General features: G+C 41.2%; 1 protein-coding gene across 1 annotated transcript; it reads left to right on the forward strand.

Annotated features, from left to right (window-relative positions):
- The first annotated feature begins 1,130 nt into the window (after positions 1–1,130).
- tmem161b (transmembrane protein 161B) lies at positions 1,131–15,175 on the forward strand. Its single transcript, XM_080040953.1, has 12 exons — positions 1,131–1,334; positions 5,696–5,799; positions 6,819–6,899; positions 8,431–8,528; positions 8,641–8,797; positions 10,302–10,453; positions 10,559–10,619; positions 10,751–10,891; positions 11,860–11,973; positions 12,768–12,942; positions 13,642–13,738; positions 13,844–15,175. Exons 1-12 carry the CDS (start codon positions 1,332–1,334, stop codon positions 14,137–14,139), a joined length of 1,479 nt encoding a protein of 492 aa, XP_079897079.1. The 5' UTR covers positions 1,131–1,331; the 3' UTR covers positions 14,140–15,175.
- Positions 15,176–16,878: the final 1,703 nt, after the last annotated feature.

Here is a 16,878-nt window from a genome sequence, read left to right on the forward strand (position 1 = left end):
ATTTTGAGTTTGACTGGATTCTGAAATAACATAGCTGTTGTGGAGGAAGAAGCCCAACCGGCTTCTTCCTCTCCTGTTTATATACAAAACAAGCTCGGAAAAGTAGGGGGAAGTCTAATGTGTCAAGTTACATTGCTACCCATTCACCCATATGCACAATATAATGAAAAGTGTTTCATATATGTTAGTGGACCTTTAATATGTGCTATATTAGGATGAAGTTTCATGTTGTATACACATTGTGACATCATACATCATGAATTATTATCATAGATGTTAAAATGCACTCACTTAATCAAGCAATTGTTTGTTTCTTTTGGTTTTCTGTTACCACAGGTGTTGGTACCATGGACATATAAAGAAAGGTTGGTACACATGCCTACACTAGGATGCATTTGAGTCCCTCCTGTTGGCTTCAGCTACTGTATAGTTGTATAGTTCTAGCTGGTAAATTATGCTGTAATTGTTGTAGGCTACTCACCAGAGGACACTCTAGTAGGCCTAATTATTCAAATACGTTGGTCGGCCTGCATTGCTGTGACCTGTAGTCTATGACGTTACGTTACTTAGTGTTGTCACATTAGTTAAGACTGTGAGGGTCTCCTCCTGAGCTTATTGGCCTAGGGGGCCTATTAGTTTTCGGACACAGCTACAAAATACAATACATGCTGCCAATAATCACACCGCACAGCAAGATTATCACAATTAGAAACTAAGAGACTGTGTCAATGCCTCCATTGATGTGTTGATGTGTCGACATCTGGTGAACGCGCCTCTACTGAGTGGTGGAGGTGACAATAGATAATAGATCTGTTCTCTATCAATGCATGATCAATAATGATAAGGAGATTCTCGGAGATCTCTCTTCCGGTTGCTGGGGTCCTGATGCACACTTATAGCGGTCTTGCCTAATCCTTTGCAAAACTATAAACTCATCACAATTTCTACGTCAAATTAAAAACAATTTTGAAATGCATATTTATTTGGTGTATTGTATAAGTGTATTCTGATTTAATCTGCGGAGAGCGTTAATGATTACAATTCTCGCGGTGTATTCTGAACATACAGGCATATCTTAGCCCACCCCCTTACCCAAAATTTTAGCGTGACCTCTACTGCAGTTGAAAATACTCGCTAGCGGAGGTTGGATCCATTGAATGTGGGCGATATAAGCGATCTCTGTGAAGATACGATGACAATTTGAATGAGAACCCCTTCGTTTTGTGCATAGCCATCGCCAGACGGGCTTATGTGCTCCTCGCCGCTTGATTTCCGACTCGGGGAGCTCAGTGTTGTCGGGGAAGAGTCTGTTTCGGCTGCACTGCATCAACATGGTGAGTGTGACAGCGGCTTGTCAGTCATCATCAGGTCTGTTTCACAGCAACTGACGGAGCAATCGCTGCTGAAATATGTCTTCACGTGTATCTAGATGCACTTGCTCAACCAAATGATGTTTTCTGACAATTTGTTACTGTGATAGTGTGACAGTGTGACGTTAGCTTAGCTTGCTAGCCGGAGCAGGTGCCTGTAGCTAGCCAGGCTACATTGAGTGTAGTTTAGCTAGCGTTAGCTGAAAGTGTTCTGTCAGCACCAGTGTGTAACTATGTCTGCCTTTTCTTTGACTGGTGTTCACCCATACATAGTATTTGTCTGTATGTTTGTTTATTTGAGAGGACTGCCATTAGCTAGTGTCGCAGGGTAGAGCTTGACATGAGTCGTATCATAGCAACAAGCTGTTAGCACACCGTTCAGCTGGCTGCAGGACACCTTTTGGTGAAGTCAAGGTGTGTTCAACCAACTCACCTGCTTTGTTTGACCTCAGGGTGCCCTCAGATTAACTGTGACATTCACTTGGTGTAAGAAATCACCTGTAACTTATTCTCAGCTTCACTTTGTGTCTGAAATATGAAAGCTAAATTTAAAACCATGTCAAGAGTTGTATTACAACCTGTCAGTAAACGTGTTTGAATAGTGAACTTAACTGAGGGAGATGTATATATTTTCAACTGCAAGCTGGACTGTGTGCTTGATTTTCATTCATTCATTCATTCATTTTCATATGCACTACACACTACAAGTTTGGGCAGTTCAATTGCATCCACTATAGTGTTATTTTTTGATGGCACGCAACCATTACATCTTTATATTTTTTCTCTAAACACTGCTGCTTTCTAGAGTCATGAAGCAACCAGCACAGTGATAATATTCAGTATCAACAGTAAGATGGTATGAAATTCAAAATGTTCTCTATTTATGTTTTAATGAACACCTCGTTGTTTGTGTTATTCTTCACATAATTATACAAACATAATGTCCAAACCTGCTGAATGTTGTCCTCTGTTAAAGCAGCTATAGGACACGACAATGGTGACACATGTTTAGACAACAGCGTTAGTGTGGAATGATTACTTAGCAGGTGAAGTCATTCATTCTTTAAATCAAGCAGGTGAAACAAACAGATAACGTATGACAGTTTATTGTAGTACTAAGTAACTTGGTGTTCTATAATTCAAGAGGAGGGCAAAGATGGAAATCTTCAACACTGAAATGAAAAATTCAGGATATCAAATCGTATATACTCCTATAATATCAGTCATAGTCATATGCTGAATTCAATTTACTGTATAGCTCATCTCTAACCACACCTGCAGTGTTTATTTTATCAGACAGTGTTCTCTAAGCAAATAGTTGAACAGTTTACAGAGAGTGAATAAAAGAATCCAAGAGTAGGTTGATGAATGAAACTGAGGAAGCATCTGTCAATAAGGGCTTTCACTGCTTCCAAGTTAGTTGCATTGGGCAAAATAGTGCGAGGTGTTTGAGCTCATATGGGTGGTGGTTATCATCGCAGCTCCCCAGTCCCCCACCCCCTACAGATTTAATTTGGTCATTGTGTGGAGGGGGGTCAATTGGACCGGGCAAGATAAGGGAGTCCATGCTGGCTCAATTTCCCCCAGGCCAGAGATCGCTGCAGGGCCCCCATAGAGAATGGTCAGCATCCACCATACTAGGGCTGTGTACATTTGACCTATATAGCCTGACCGGTGCTCACGTGGAGAAATGTCTTGAGTCCGAAAGGTTGTGTTTCGGTCACGCGTCAACTCTCATTGAGTGTGATTTTTTCCAAATGAATGGCACCCACACTGTCTCCTCTGACTCCAGAAGAAGTATTGACTTTAGCTTTTGGAGCTTACCCCATGCTGGGTGACACTGGGGGATCACCATGACCAATCCAACATCTAGGTCTAGACTGCTGGTCGGGCCTCATCACCTCTCCCATCATGCCCCATGTAAGTCGCAGGAAATGTGCAAGGTTAGGTTAGCAGCATGTTCAAAAACTAAACCCCTTTTCTTGTAGAACATTCTAATAGAAAAGTGCCATTGCAAACATTCAACATGTTTTAGGCAAATTTGAATGAGGTAATATAAACATGAGCTGTAAGCTTAAGTAAAGATGATGGAGGGTTACAGACCGAAAAAGTGCGACTTGGTTCAAAAATCAATTAAAGTAAAATGTTGGCAGATAGACCAGAGAACGGTGAGCTGGGGCATTATTTGAATCAGTGTTTGCAGCTGGTAGGAGAGGATATTGTGCACAAACATTACCAATAACTAAAGGCATAGTGTTAGGATGTGCTTCATGCAGCAGGCGATCGATACAGGCAAATTACACGCTTGACAATGAACCGACCCAGATGACACATTTTTAGAATCTTCATTGTCTGTATTTTTCCTTTGGAAAGATTAGAGCAAGTAATACAGGACTCATGCCATGAAAAAAACATGTTTTTCTATTGGACCACCATTCTCAAATTTGGCACCAAGACCGATATAGGCAAAGTTAAGTGAGTATTCTAAGTTGCCTGTTTTGCGTTAAATCAGTCTCTATTGAATAGCGTTGAGTTAGGACATGGAGTTCTGTTTAACCTAACACTATTGATGCATCATGCTGTGGAAACAAAGAAGGATATGTGATTTAATGCTATATATTCAGGTGACGGGTCTGCAGGTATAGATTCAGTGGTTCATGCCCAGGTGCTAACTTAGATAAAGCTGCTGCTGGAAAAGAAAAACAAATATATTTTTTATTTTGTATTAGTAAGTTAATTGGTTCATTTTACTCAAATATGTGTAGGCACAGATATCAATGATTCCTGCTGATTACCAAAGAGATGGGCCAACCTGCAGACATTCACCTACACCGAGTGGATAAAAGCGCAGCATGATGGCAATGATTTTGTCCTCTTAAGCTTAAGTGAATATTGATCCAAGTGTGCTGGGTTGATATTGAGCTCTCTATGTTGCCAAATCTTTGGAAACCTACCACAGTGGTGCTAGCTGTTCATTCTCCTGGGCCGACATTATGACTGATTGAACAGTGTGTGTGTGTGTGTGTGTGTGCAGGTGTGTGTGCAGGTGTGTGCACTGCTGTATTTACCATGCTAAATGTACAGCAACAGTAATTGGTTTATTGATATTAAGATCCCTTATACTTCCACTTTTAAAAGGTGATGTGTTTAAAAAATAGTTATAATTAATTACATTTCTTATATTGAGGTAAATGTAATTTTAGAGCAATTTAGATTTTGGGTCATAGTCAGGGGTGGGTGATATGTATCTTCTGTGACTTAATAAGTCATTTCAAATTGCACGAACATACCAATCATTATATTGTACAATTTCTGGAAATCGCATGGAGACACATTTCATATGTAAAATGACCAAATCTGAATGTAATGTTATGGCTAATCATATATGCATGGATGCTAATCAAAAGTATGTTGTTAGCCTAAAACATTGCCACCGTGTCCCTTTCAGGTTCCAACACCCTGGGAGGCCTTTTAGTTGGAAATAGTATAGAAATAGTGACTTTAAGTAAAGTAGAACAAATAGTAGTATTGTTTTGAAGAATATAACATGACTCAATGTCTGTTTTTGGTTTGACTGAATAAGAGTGAAGTGATTAACTCCTGGGTTTCCACAGACCCTCACTTACTCCCCGTGGATGTTTACAGTGAAATGAAGGTCGTTCTTTGTTTTGAATCACTGGATCTTAATCAACGTTGCCGAGCGCTAATCTTTCAACCATTTTGCCTTCTGCAATATTTACAAGGAAAACGCAGCCTTCCTGTGGTGTTTCATGTAGAATGGTTGATTTATGGTTAAATGCTTCCTTGGCTGCATTATTAATCAAACACCTCACCTAGAGGAACACGCTGTGTGTGCAGTCTTGCAAATCAAAAGCATTTATCCTGCCTGGACACTGAGCTCTGTGGTGAGCTTTTGGACGGACAACAGGTTAGCTTCAGCTGTTAAGAGGAGCCAAACAGCTCTACTGTGATTACCAAGCCTAATTCCTTACCTATGTCATTGTAAAGCTGCCAAGGAAGTGTCCTGAGACACAACAGAGGCAGGGTGAAAGGGTTTTCTATTATAAGATCTCACTGTGTTTGTTTATGTTGCTAGGTAGTACTTTGTATATCAGAGAAACATTTAAGTATTTCATCGCTAACTCAAGTAGTAACTAAACATGTATTGTAGCGTAACACTTGTGAAGGTGCATTTAAAAGACATGCATCCACCTTTTCTCAGTCTATATAAACCTATACGTTCATATGTGTAACTGCTTTATGGCATGTGTAATTACTATTCAAATGTGATTTATTTTTTTTCAACCCCCATCCTATTTCCACAGGGTGTGATCGGTGTGCAGCTGGTGGTTACCATGGTGATGGCCAGTGTAATTCAGAAAATCATACCTCATTATTCCTTCGCAAGATGGCTACTCTGCAGTGGCAGGTAATGCAGAACCATGTGCATGCTGCTTCTCTATAAACGCTGCTCTTCAATTCACTCGCCTTCTAAGAAGCAGAAGTTTATTTCAGTACCGAACAAAATACAAAGTGTTTACCCAGAGTGTTCCAAAAGGGTTTGGCTAACAGAAGAAAAATCGTACTGCTCTTAAGACCAAAGGACATTCAAATATTGGGATGACCCGAGCGGAGGGCGCATACAAAATCAAAGTGACGGCCTCAGTTCGTCTTATTAGTGCCACGTATGCTCTTCAAAAGCTTGTGGAACACATTTAATATTTAATTATTTTTCTTTTCATGCCACTGTTGATTTTGTAATTAGTCTTCCATGGTAAATACATGTGCATAGGGGGAAAAACAATATGTGCTCTCGTTCTGCGCTTTTTACCACTCAGAGCGCATCTTAATACATTCCGACGCCTGAAAAGTTTGCCTTCTAAAGGATGCTCTTAACTTTGCTCCTATTTCAAACTCAATCCTTAAGGACAGATAACCTTGCTGTTGTTAAGCCTCTCACAGGTGCTTTTAAGATTTGAATCACGGTCGCACATAGAAAGTAAAGCTTTGAGAAATGTCTGTTTTGTGTCTGTGTGTGTGTGTGTTACTACTTCTGAGTTAATTGCAAAGCTCAGAGCCTTTACCCATCTAGGCTTCTAAGTCATTTCAGAGAATCGTTACTTAATGTCATTATTTTTTTTATGGACAGGTGGCAGATCGTAAGGAGATATTCACTGTTTTTGACAAAGTGATTTTGACAACAAGTGTTCTCCAGAATCACTGACTCCACCTTTGTAACCCACTTTTTATCATAAGACTCTAATCATAAGAATCAACCTTATGTATTATTGTATGCTATATGTCAATACTAGGACAACATCTATCTTTGGTGTGTCAGTTTACTTTTACTAGTCTACAACGTATTATGTCCCCTGTCCTAGAGTGTCTTCTCTCACTCTTTCCTCCTCCGTCCTGATTTCTCATCACTCCTTTTTCTAATGTCCACAGTCTGCGGTGGTACCAGCATCCCACGGAAGATGAGCTGAGGAGCCTAGCTGGGAAAAAGAAAGAGCCGAAAAGGAAAGACAGGTGTGTTTGGGGGAATAAATGCTGTTGTCTATTGTATTGGGGGCATTGGCACAGGGGAGTAACGAAAGACCACCCTTCCATCATAGAGGAATGAAGAGATGAGACGGAGACATGAGGTAGATGAAAACCACAGACAGGTTGGCTCACGGATCACGCTGCTGCTGTGTTTATGTGGCTCATTTAAGGCCTCGTTTGAAGAAGGCAGGAGACGGGATCTGTTTTTTCTCCTTTACGGATCTTTATTGAGGCTCGGAGCAACTCGGCTTGGAAGCAACCCTGTCTAGGGAGACATTACTAGTGAGGCTATTTTAGTGGATGACAGTTAAAAAAGGGATTGGATCATCTTCTGAAAGTTCACAAAGCGTGTCAAGCTCTGATCTGGAAGTTGATTTTTCCTTCAAGACTACTTTGCAATTCCTAAAAACAACTTCTGCTCAGGTTTTTCTTTTTTTGGGGGGGGGGGGTACTGGGGGCAGCAGCAGGTGGAAGTTGAAACCATATGTCGAACACACACATGAATATAGTGTTGTCTCCTTTGTGCTCTTCTTTTTAAATATGAATTTTAAATTTGGAAGTCACAACTGAAAGTTAATCCTTATTATGTGACCCCCCCCCCCTCCCCCCGTACTGAGGCAGGTCAAGGTTCTCTAGCTCCACATGCTCTGTAATCCCTTGAAGAAAGAGATGGACCACTGTCCCTTTTTCTGCCAGCTCGTGCCATGCAGCTCTGCTCCCTTTGTTAGTGGGCCCTGACTCCCTCAGTGAAGAGGCCAAGCTGAGCCCCCATTATATCCCCCCCCCCCCAGTCAGGTGCCTATGAGAGATGAAATCTGTCCAGGGCATGTTTGGGCCTCGAGTCTTACAGTCAGTGGCATTGTCCTGTGAATCCAGCGGACACACAGGGATTGAACAAACAAAAGCCCAAGAACTGAGGAGGCCCACCAACCAGACAGCTCTTCAAGCCCTAAAGAACGGCTCCCCACATTTGCCTGCTGTTAGCGATTTAGCTCTGCCTTGTGTATTGGTCCCCTCTTGGTCACGGAACACGTCCAGTTGTATTGGAAGCAGCAGCAATAAAAATAAAAAGTAACTGGACCTTTTGCCATCTATAACAATTGGATTCCAGAGCTGTATTCAGTGTCACAGCAAGTAAGGGTTTTTACCTGTGATGGATTCACAATGGCTCGTTTAGAGGTAGGAAATCAAAAGGAGCTCCATGTTTTCAAATAGGAAGCTCTAGTTCCAGTTAAAAGAGAGTACTCTTGCCAAGACCACCATCTCACTAAACCTACAAAATGAACTGTAGTAATATGCAGTCGGTGCAGCAGCAATGTGTGGCACTGCTACTTCTTTTCAGTCGTATAACAGGCAAGGTGAGACAAAAGCCCTAAACGATGATATATTTTCACAGGATATACAATGGTCTAAGATTGAGTTTACTAGCTTTTTTATTTTTTATTTTTGGGGGATTGCGTGTTCCTCTTATCCTGACCTTACTTCTTGCTTTTCCACTCTCTCCATTTTGCCCTAGGAAGTACAATGGTCACATTGACAATAAGCCGCTAACAGTTCCCAAGGACATCGACTTGCAGCTTGAGACGAAATGCATCACGGAAGTCGACACATTAGGTTAGAATAAAGAAATAATAAAGAATGTTTGGCTGTAACTGTTTCCATCCCATACGTCCGTATATACACATTGAATATTTTGATTTGAATTATACTCTTCTCTGCCCCCCAGCTTTGCACTACTTCCCAGAGTTCCAGTGGCTTGTGGATTTCACGGTAGCGGCGACTGTGGTCTATCTGATAACGGAGCTGTACTACAGTGTGGCTCAGCCCTCGGGAGAGATGAACATCAGTGTGGTCTGGTGCCTGCTAGTACTCGCTTTTGTCATGTATCCTTCCATCAATCCCCTCTGTTGTTAACCTTGTTTCTTATCAGCTTGTAAAATCCCATCAGTGTTTATGTGTAAACGGTTCTTTATTTTGGAAACACTTTTGTGTGTGTGTGTGTGTGTAGGGTAGGGTTGGAAACATTTAAGGTTTTTCTATAGACTCTCCTCAGCCCGCAAGTACTTCCATTATTTTCACTTTACATTGTTCACCGCCCTCTCGTGTATGTCGTAATGGTTAACATCTCTTTGTCTTTAAGAGAACCAAATCGTTCGGGCTTGATTATGGGTAAGCAGCAGTTAATGGCTGCCAACGCATCGACTGCCTAGGCTAGCAGCAGCTACCTTCATGCTCCACAGCCACCTAGCATTTTGCTTCGCTGAATGATGGTTAAATAATATGCATTATCCTTGCCACCGACCACAGGGATCAATCTTTCCAGCGCTCCTGGTCGGGGCCCCCGGCTCACCGCGGTCAGATTGTGTGTCATTTCCTGCCTACCTAGGAGATTGGAGGCCCAATTTCCACAGGCCAACAGGCTGATAGGCATGCGGGGGGGATGGGATAAAGGACAGAGTGTGGAACAGATGAAATGGGACCATGAAGATGAGGGAATATGTTGGCTCAATATATGTGTTAATAGGGACACTTTATTTCACTTTTCCTATTCCAGCTCTGATGATATGTTAAAGACTCTTGCCCTGGAGATCAACTCCGCCGCCTTCCCCGTTCACTGATAACTACAGTGTCATGCTTTTTTCAAGAATCTGCATCTCATGGTACCTTGCTTTTTTTTCTCCTTGTTAACTGACATTTTTAAATCTGACTGCATATCCCCCTCACCTTTTGGCCAATGTTGAAAGGCCAACTTCGCAAGTATATTAATTGTAGCCCAGCAAATAAACATCAAACATAAGTATTTCTCTTTTCAGCCTCATGCCGGCTCGAACTGGTGAGTGTTTATACAGCTGTCTTCACAGTACTGAATAGCAAAGAGGGGGGGGGAGAAAGATGACTCTTTCGGATTGAACACCATTCTTGAAATGTACTAAAAGGGAGTGAGAAATTGGTATGCTGTCAACTGAATTGTTGCAGAAACAGTGTCATCTCCGTGGCGACCAGGGTTAGTTTTTTAGAAACACACTCTGTCCTTAGCACCTCTGATTAGTGTTGAAAGGGGGAAGAGAAAAATACTATTAACAACCTCTGGCACATGCTTGGCATCATGGTTTGTGTGTGGCATTAATGGGTTGAGAGGTTACACACAGGACCTGTTAGTGTGCACAAGCTGTGTATTTGTGTAAAGAATGAAATGCAGTTCATTCTACAGTATGTTGTGAATGTTGATCGCTGAGAGACTTTACTTCGGTTCTCCCTTGAACCGGTAAAAAGCATTAAAGAAATATGTGCAAAGCGTCTTTTTTTTGGGGGGGGGAGAGGGGGTTGCTTCCAATGCCAGTTGTGCTTGTGGAGATGTTTTGTTCCTTGACTCTCTCCCCCCCACAGTAAGACCCTTTTCTCCATAACGGCGCACTACTTCAAGCTGGAGGAAGGAGGCGAGCGCTCACTCTGCATCACATTTGGTTTCTTCTTTTTCGTCAAAGCCATGGCCATTCTCATCGTCACCGAAACCTACCTGGAGTTTGGCCTGGAAACGGGTGAGTGCTCCACCATGCTTTTCTCGCAAAAAAAAAAAAAAAACTTTGAGCAACCACTTGAGTGAATGACTCACTGTATTGTTTTTTTTTGTTTTGCTTTTCTAGGTTTTGAAAACTTCTCTGACAGCGCTCAACAGTTTCTGGAACACCAGGGCTTAGAGTCCCAGTAAGTACAAAATCATTATGCTCGTAGTAGTGTTGTTGTTTTTTTGTTTTTATCAGCCTTCATGAATTCTTTATGACTCTTGGAACTTCATTAGTATCTATGTGATTTTTTTTCCCCCCTCTCTCTCACAGGGGTCCCATATCTAAACTCACCTTCAAGCTGATCCTGGCCCTGCTCTGCTCCCTAATTGGAGCGTTTCTAACTTTCCCTGGTCTGAGATTGGCACAGATGCACCTGGATGCGCTCAATCTGACTGAAGGCAAATTTACACAGTAAGTCCACTACAAAAAAACAAAAAACAATTACAGAAATAGTCAATTGTGTAGTCACTCAGGCACCCAGAAAGTGAGTCCATGATAAACTTTGATGAAACATAACTTTTAAAGATCAGTTCTTGGTCAAGGCACAATTATAACTTGTTTATTATGATTTGCACTAGTGGCACTGTGTTTTATAGGTGCTTTAGGCCCAGCTTTAGAGCCTCGAGTGTCCAAATGTTTATCCTCAATCAATTGTAAGGGGGGAATTTTTGTGAATTCTTAGGACTTTAATTTGAATATACATGTGTCTGATGTTAATGGTTAAATCATTAACATAATGTGCAGTATCTATAGGCTTAATTAATACACAATGGGCACCTATTGACAACAAACAGTGCTCCAAGTAGCAACCTGTCCCAACCTGGAGTAGCAAGAAGTCAAATATAATGCAGTTGTTCTTGTCTCCTGCTGTTCCAAGTGTGATGGGAGAGAGCACTCTGTGAGTCGGATGAATTCTTCCTTAGTTGGGACATATTTCTATTTCAGAACTCACTGGGTGGCATGTCTACAACCATAATAGGGGTTGCAGAGGCATGGAGCACTTTGCATCCAGATAATCCACTCTGGCATAGCAGTCACTCTCCAAAATGGCCTCCTCTTCCATTCCCCCTCTTTAAGTGTCACAAGCTTACATCTCCAGACTCTGGCACTAGCATGGATTATCTCCAAGTCCTTCAAAATGTGCGCCCTGCCCCTGGTTATCTTCTCACCCACCTTGGGGAAAGTTGCATCGATAGCGTTCGCCTTATTTCTCACTATGTCAGCTTTCACTAGGTATTTTGTTTAAATACATGGGAAGCATTGATGATGACATGTTTTCATATTAAGACATTATTATCTGTAAAGGGGGACAAGTTGTTGTTTGGGCATTGCTATTGGTTTGACTGGACATCCTCTCATTAACCTTCCCTTTTCCATAGGACTCTGCTTTATATCAACTTCCTGTCCCCTCTTATCATGGTCCTGTTGTGGGTGAAGCCCATCACCAAGGACTACATATTGAACCCCACACTGGAAAAGGAGGGTGTGCCTTTGTAAGTAGAAAAGCAACTTTCTGGTTCCAACAATCATTTGAAACATTTGATTTTCAACAAAACCTCTCATTATAAATATAATATGCTTTCCATGCAGTGACTACATGATTCCTTCCAAAACTTTAAATTCACATCATTTTGCACATGTTGTTTTTAACTCTGTATGTATACTACAAATAACAATTGTTTATAGCCATAGTCAGTATGTGCAAACGATAACCCATTTTCTGATAAGATATTTAACATTTTTGTTGTTGAGTAGGAGAAGAAACTATCTTTAGTTAGTTGAAAGTCTGGAATAATTTTCTTTGCTAATGGTTCTAATAATTGAGCATGGGCAATAAGGTCAGTGGTGAAATGCTTTGTGAGCTCATGTATGAGACATTTCTTAAAAACAGGAGAGTGCTAAAGGGTGTACATGCTCGCACCTCTTGTTGATTGATCTGTATTTGGTAGGTGAGCAAGTTGGACTCCCTTGATAGCTCACGGGCTAATAACCTGCCTTACAAACATGGGGGATGCGGCCACGTAGCAAAGCTGTGAAAAATAACAGTAATTGTGGCTTTTTTTGCTGGAAAATGAGTGTAAACCATGAATCTGCAGTTATACAATTGGAATTGACAAAAGGTGCAATGAAATAAGGAACATATTCAGTACGCAGATGAAGTGACAATCCAGACAGTGTTAAGTGTTAAACCTGGGTTAAAATGAGCAGATGCTAGTGCTGAGTTTGTGGGCCAGACAAAGCCGCCATGCGTTCATCTTACGTGTTCCTGTCTTTCTATTAACATAAGGATGAGTGAGGAGACGTATGACACGTTGCGGTTATGGACTATCATACTGCTGTGTATACTCCGGCTAGCCATGATGAGACATCACTTGCAGGCCTACCTCAACCTGGCCCAGAAGGGTGTGGACCAGATGAAGAGAGAAGCAGGAAGGATAAGTACCGTTGACCTGCAGAAGATGGTGAATAAAATACCAGATATAATAATTATTCTAATTGTACACAACTAACCATCTGCAAAGCTGCATCAATTTGGAAATGCAAAGTGGAGGGAATTAAAAGTTAGTTAAAAGTAAGATCAGTAATTTGAGAGTAATCTTGTTTTGCAGAGGTGGAGAACATTTAAGAGAGACAATTTTTCTTTATTTAAAGCAAATATAGACACACTTAGGGTCCTGTCTTTGTGAATTTAAGAATAGAGTGCAAAACTCAGTCATCTGCACACAGGACATGCATTATGCAGGAGGCATGCATCCCACCTGTGGTGCACTTGAAAATTGGATACATTATCAGTGAGTGTGTTTTAGGTTTGGCATCAGTTGTGGCCAAACACAACAGCTACTATCATTCCCTTTTTGACTGTTTGGTCGAGTCCAAAGTTAGAAGCAATTTCGCTGCAAATACAGGTATGCTGTGAAGAGTGTCTATTTTTAGTCCACTTTCATTTTCTATATTTGGTGGAATAGTTTTTTGCCTACAACTGTACTGTGGATTTAAGTAGGAGTTATTTCATTGCTTTTGTGACGGGTGTATGAACACACATCCAGTGTAGACCATCATCAGTAAAAATGTAATTTTCCTCCTAACCTTTATGTCTTGCTTTGTTGTTGTACTTTTTGTGTAAAAGCCCACATTAATTGAAGTCTTCTCATTTCACCCAGGTTGCGCGTGTTTTTTACTACTTGTGTGTAATCGCACTACAGTATGTGGCACCACTGGTGATGCTGCTGCATACAACTCTGCTGCTAAAAACCTTAGGTGAGTCGCGCACTGTACCGTGAGAAATCTCCAGCTCACAATACTATTTTGCCCCTCCTAAAATTCAAGCTAATTTCTTCCCTTTTGCCTTTTTTATTTATATAGGAGGGCACTCCTGGTGGGTCTATCCCGAAGAAAACCTGCCTTGCACCTATGACATGAACTCTGCCTCTGTGTTGGGCGCGGCACCGTTGGAAGCCCCGACAGAGGCTTCGGCGGTAGAAACGGGGGCGCGGGCGTCGGTGGCCCAGCTGTCCATGGCCCTGGGAGGCCTGCGGACTGTCTTCAGCCCGTTGCTTTTCAGGGGCCTCTTCTCCTTCTTCACTTGGTGGATTGCTGCCTGCCTCTTCTCCACCTCCCTCTTTGGCCTCTTCTACCATCAGTATCTCATGGCAGGATAGCATCACCAAACCCCAACCCAGCAGTGGCAAGTCAGGCCCCACCATTAAGGCTACTGTGTTTTAGCCTGATCAGAAAGGACTGAATGGGAGAGGGCCACAGAGGCCGCAGTGATGACTATACTCCTCACAACCCATCCTCCCCTCCCTCCCTCTGACCCGTCTGACAGTGACTGACCATATCATCAGAGCTTCTGGTTGAGCTTTCCAGTGCTTCCTCCACAGTTGACTCTGTGAACTCTTGTGTCATTGTTTTTACTACTACGACCACTACCTTTTTATTTGGATTGCAAGATTTCTAAAACCTTAATAACAGAAAAGACTAAAGTATGAGTTAGAATAATATTAACCAATTGTCAGTGGTATGTTGGCATTCATTAATGAGAAATTGGTCCTGTATGCTGTACGAAATGTGAATGATAAAAACTGTATCTCAGATGCTGATTACACTTAATTTTTACGTGATGAAAAATGGTGTGACAGTTCTGCTCAGCTCCACTAGTTTTAGGGAAACCAGTGGGGAAAGGTTGAATAAATGTTCTAGTCAGATTGGTGATGTCTTTTACATTGGAAAGCCCTAAATGCAGTTTTTTGCATGTCAGTAAGAGTCAGATTCCAGACCGTTGTTCCTTCGGTTTCAGTGATCATTCAAGCTCATTTTTAAACTAATGATGGACATGAATTACATCACAGACACAGGAGCACTTGCTCTTAATGGGCAAAGTTGTATTGGTACTTTTGTGCAAGGCATTAACGTTAAGAGTCATGCAAACCAACAATCTGTATTTCCCACAATGATGCACTGTAAAGAAGCTACATTTAGGTCAGAAAAAGCTAATGTGCTACCTAATTTTAGCCAGAAAATCATTTAGACTTGACGGGTTTTTTTTTACATTTTGGGGGACAGGCATAACATGCCCCATGTTTGTGGTTTAAACAAAACATTTATGTTCAAGCTAAATTGCGTGTTCTAATCAAATGTCTAAATTCCATTGCGATGAACCACAAAATGGTGAGTCTGAGAGTCTTAAATGTTGCGGCAGGGACCAAGTTTGTTTGTGGAAGGAGGGAGGGAGGGAGGGAGGGGCAGCCTGTGGATATTCTCAGACTGGCTGGTTTTGGATGAAGCTGTCAGCCAACTAGGGTTAAACAGTGGACAAACTGAAGAGGAGTAGGAGAATATGTTGAACTCATGGGTAGACATTTGATTGACTGGAAGTTGATTGTGTCTAATTGAACATGCCATCAAGGACAAATTTAGGTTTTTTAATGAAAGGTTATTTATCTGAGCCATTTGTTTTCTTGAAGCTATGGGGTCATTCTTAGCTCTTGTTTAAAGGGAGGACAGCACTGAGGGCTCGGTCAAAGTATTGCTCGTGCTTGTGTCTGTGTGTCTGTATGCATGTGTAGGATCTCTGCTGTAAATCAGCTGTAATCTGAAAGGGCATTGTGATCAAGAGGAGATATCAGCTCCCGCTGATAAGCTAACGCCTTTACGTTCCTGCTTTCCATTTTTCTGATTGAACTTTTATCCATCCATTGCTTTTTAAATTCATTTGAGAACAATCGGTTTGTGTGTTTTTTTTTCTAAATTCTTTTTCCAATGGATCAAATTGTGAATTTGTAAAAGTTTAGATTTTTTTTTTTAAATGGTGCCAATCAAGTCTGTTCCCCTGTCCCCAATGTCTGTAAAACTGGTGTCTGCTTGTGTTTGAAACTACAACTGGACTACAACGCCTTCTGTATTTCATGTTTGCTGTAGATCCATCTTGATAAAGAAGGAATCAGAAGCTCTGCTTCATAGCAGCACATGAACGTATTTGCAGTGTCTTTTACGCACTGTATTTCTTTGGTGGGTAAAAGTGTGCCCAAAAAAGTCACTGTGCTCATGAAGCACTGGGCCAACATGATTGTCCGGTCTATTCACGAATGTACGGTACATGGTGCCAGTGTAATTACAGCTAACACAATTGGTGGTTGCCTGGTATTTTTTCATTGACATCATTTCTGAATTTCAGCTCTATGAGTTCTCTACAGAAGGCATTTTACAAATTCAAGCAGCACCATATCACATTTCAAAGCTCCTGATGTTGAAGGTCTTAACTTCAGTTTTGTCTGTCTAAAAATTATGGGGAATATGCACATAATGAATGTATCAATCCTGCCTAATTTCTAGATTGTTTTCATTAAATGATTTATATTTTTGAGTTGATTAAACCCATCCCACCCCACCACCCAAAAACACACACACTTCCTGAACTCATTACCTATCAAACCCTAACCCTCTCAAACTAAATTTAATTTGTCCTAATGACTGTCTTTATTGATTGCTTTAATTTTTTTTAATTTTATATTTATTATACATGTTGAGGCCTGTAAACATTTCTAATTTTAACAGCAAACGGTTCATTTTGTTGTCGGAGTGCATGATGAAGACGTGTTTGACAAATCACTTACAGATTATTATTTTTTTCTTCAATTGTCTTGTCTGATGCGGTCCGTTAAGAAGTAGCTGGGATACTTGCAGAAACCAGTGGCCTCATGGGACATTGTTACTTCTGTGTGTTACCACTGAAAGTGTTCATTTTTCATTGTTGGGTTCACCAAGTAAATCACACACACTGTTGTACTTTCATGTATTTATTTCTGCTTTAGATTTTGTCTTCAATAAATTATGTTCTTTACTACGTCCTTTTCATTCATTAATTTATTTATTTATTTTAGCCTTCGGCTTCACTGGCT

This window comes from Ammodytes marinus (genome assembly GCF_949987685.1).
Source record: "Ammodytes marinus genome assembly, chromosome: 2".
In the NCBI taxonomy this organism is placed as follows: domain Eukaryota; kingdom Metazoa; phylum Chordata; class Actinopteri; order Uranoscopiformes; family Ammodytidae; genus Ammodytes; species Ammodytes marinus.

Excerpts from the sequence above, each read along its gene's own strand:
- tmem161b (XM_080040953.1), top strand. Across the intron at positions 10,620-10,750 it reads CACCAGGGCTTAGAGTCCCA|GGGTCCCATATCTAAACTCA; the intron begins GTAAGTACAAAA and ends TCTCTCTCACAG. Across the intron at positions 11,974-12,767 it reads GAAAAGGAGGGTGTGCCTTT|GATGAGTGAGGAGACGTATG; the intron begins GTAAGTAGAAAA and ends TATTAACATAAG.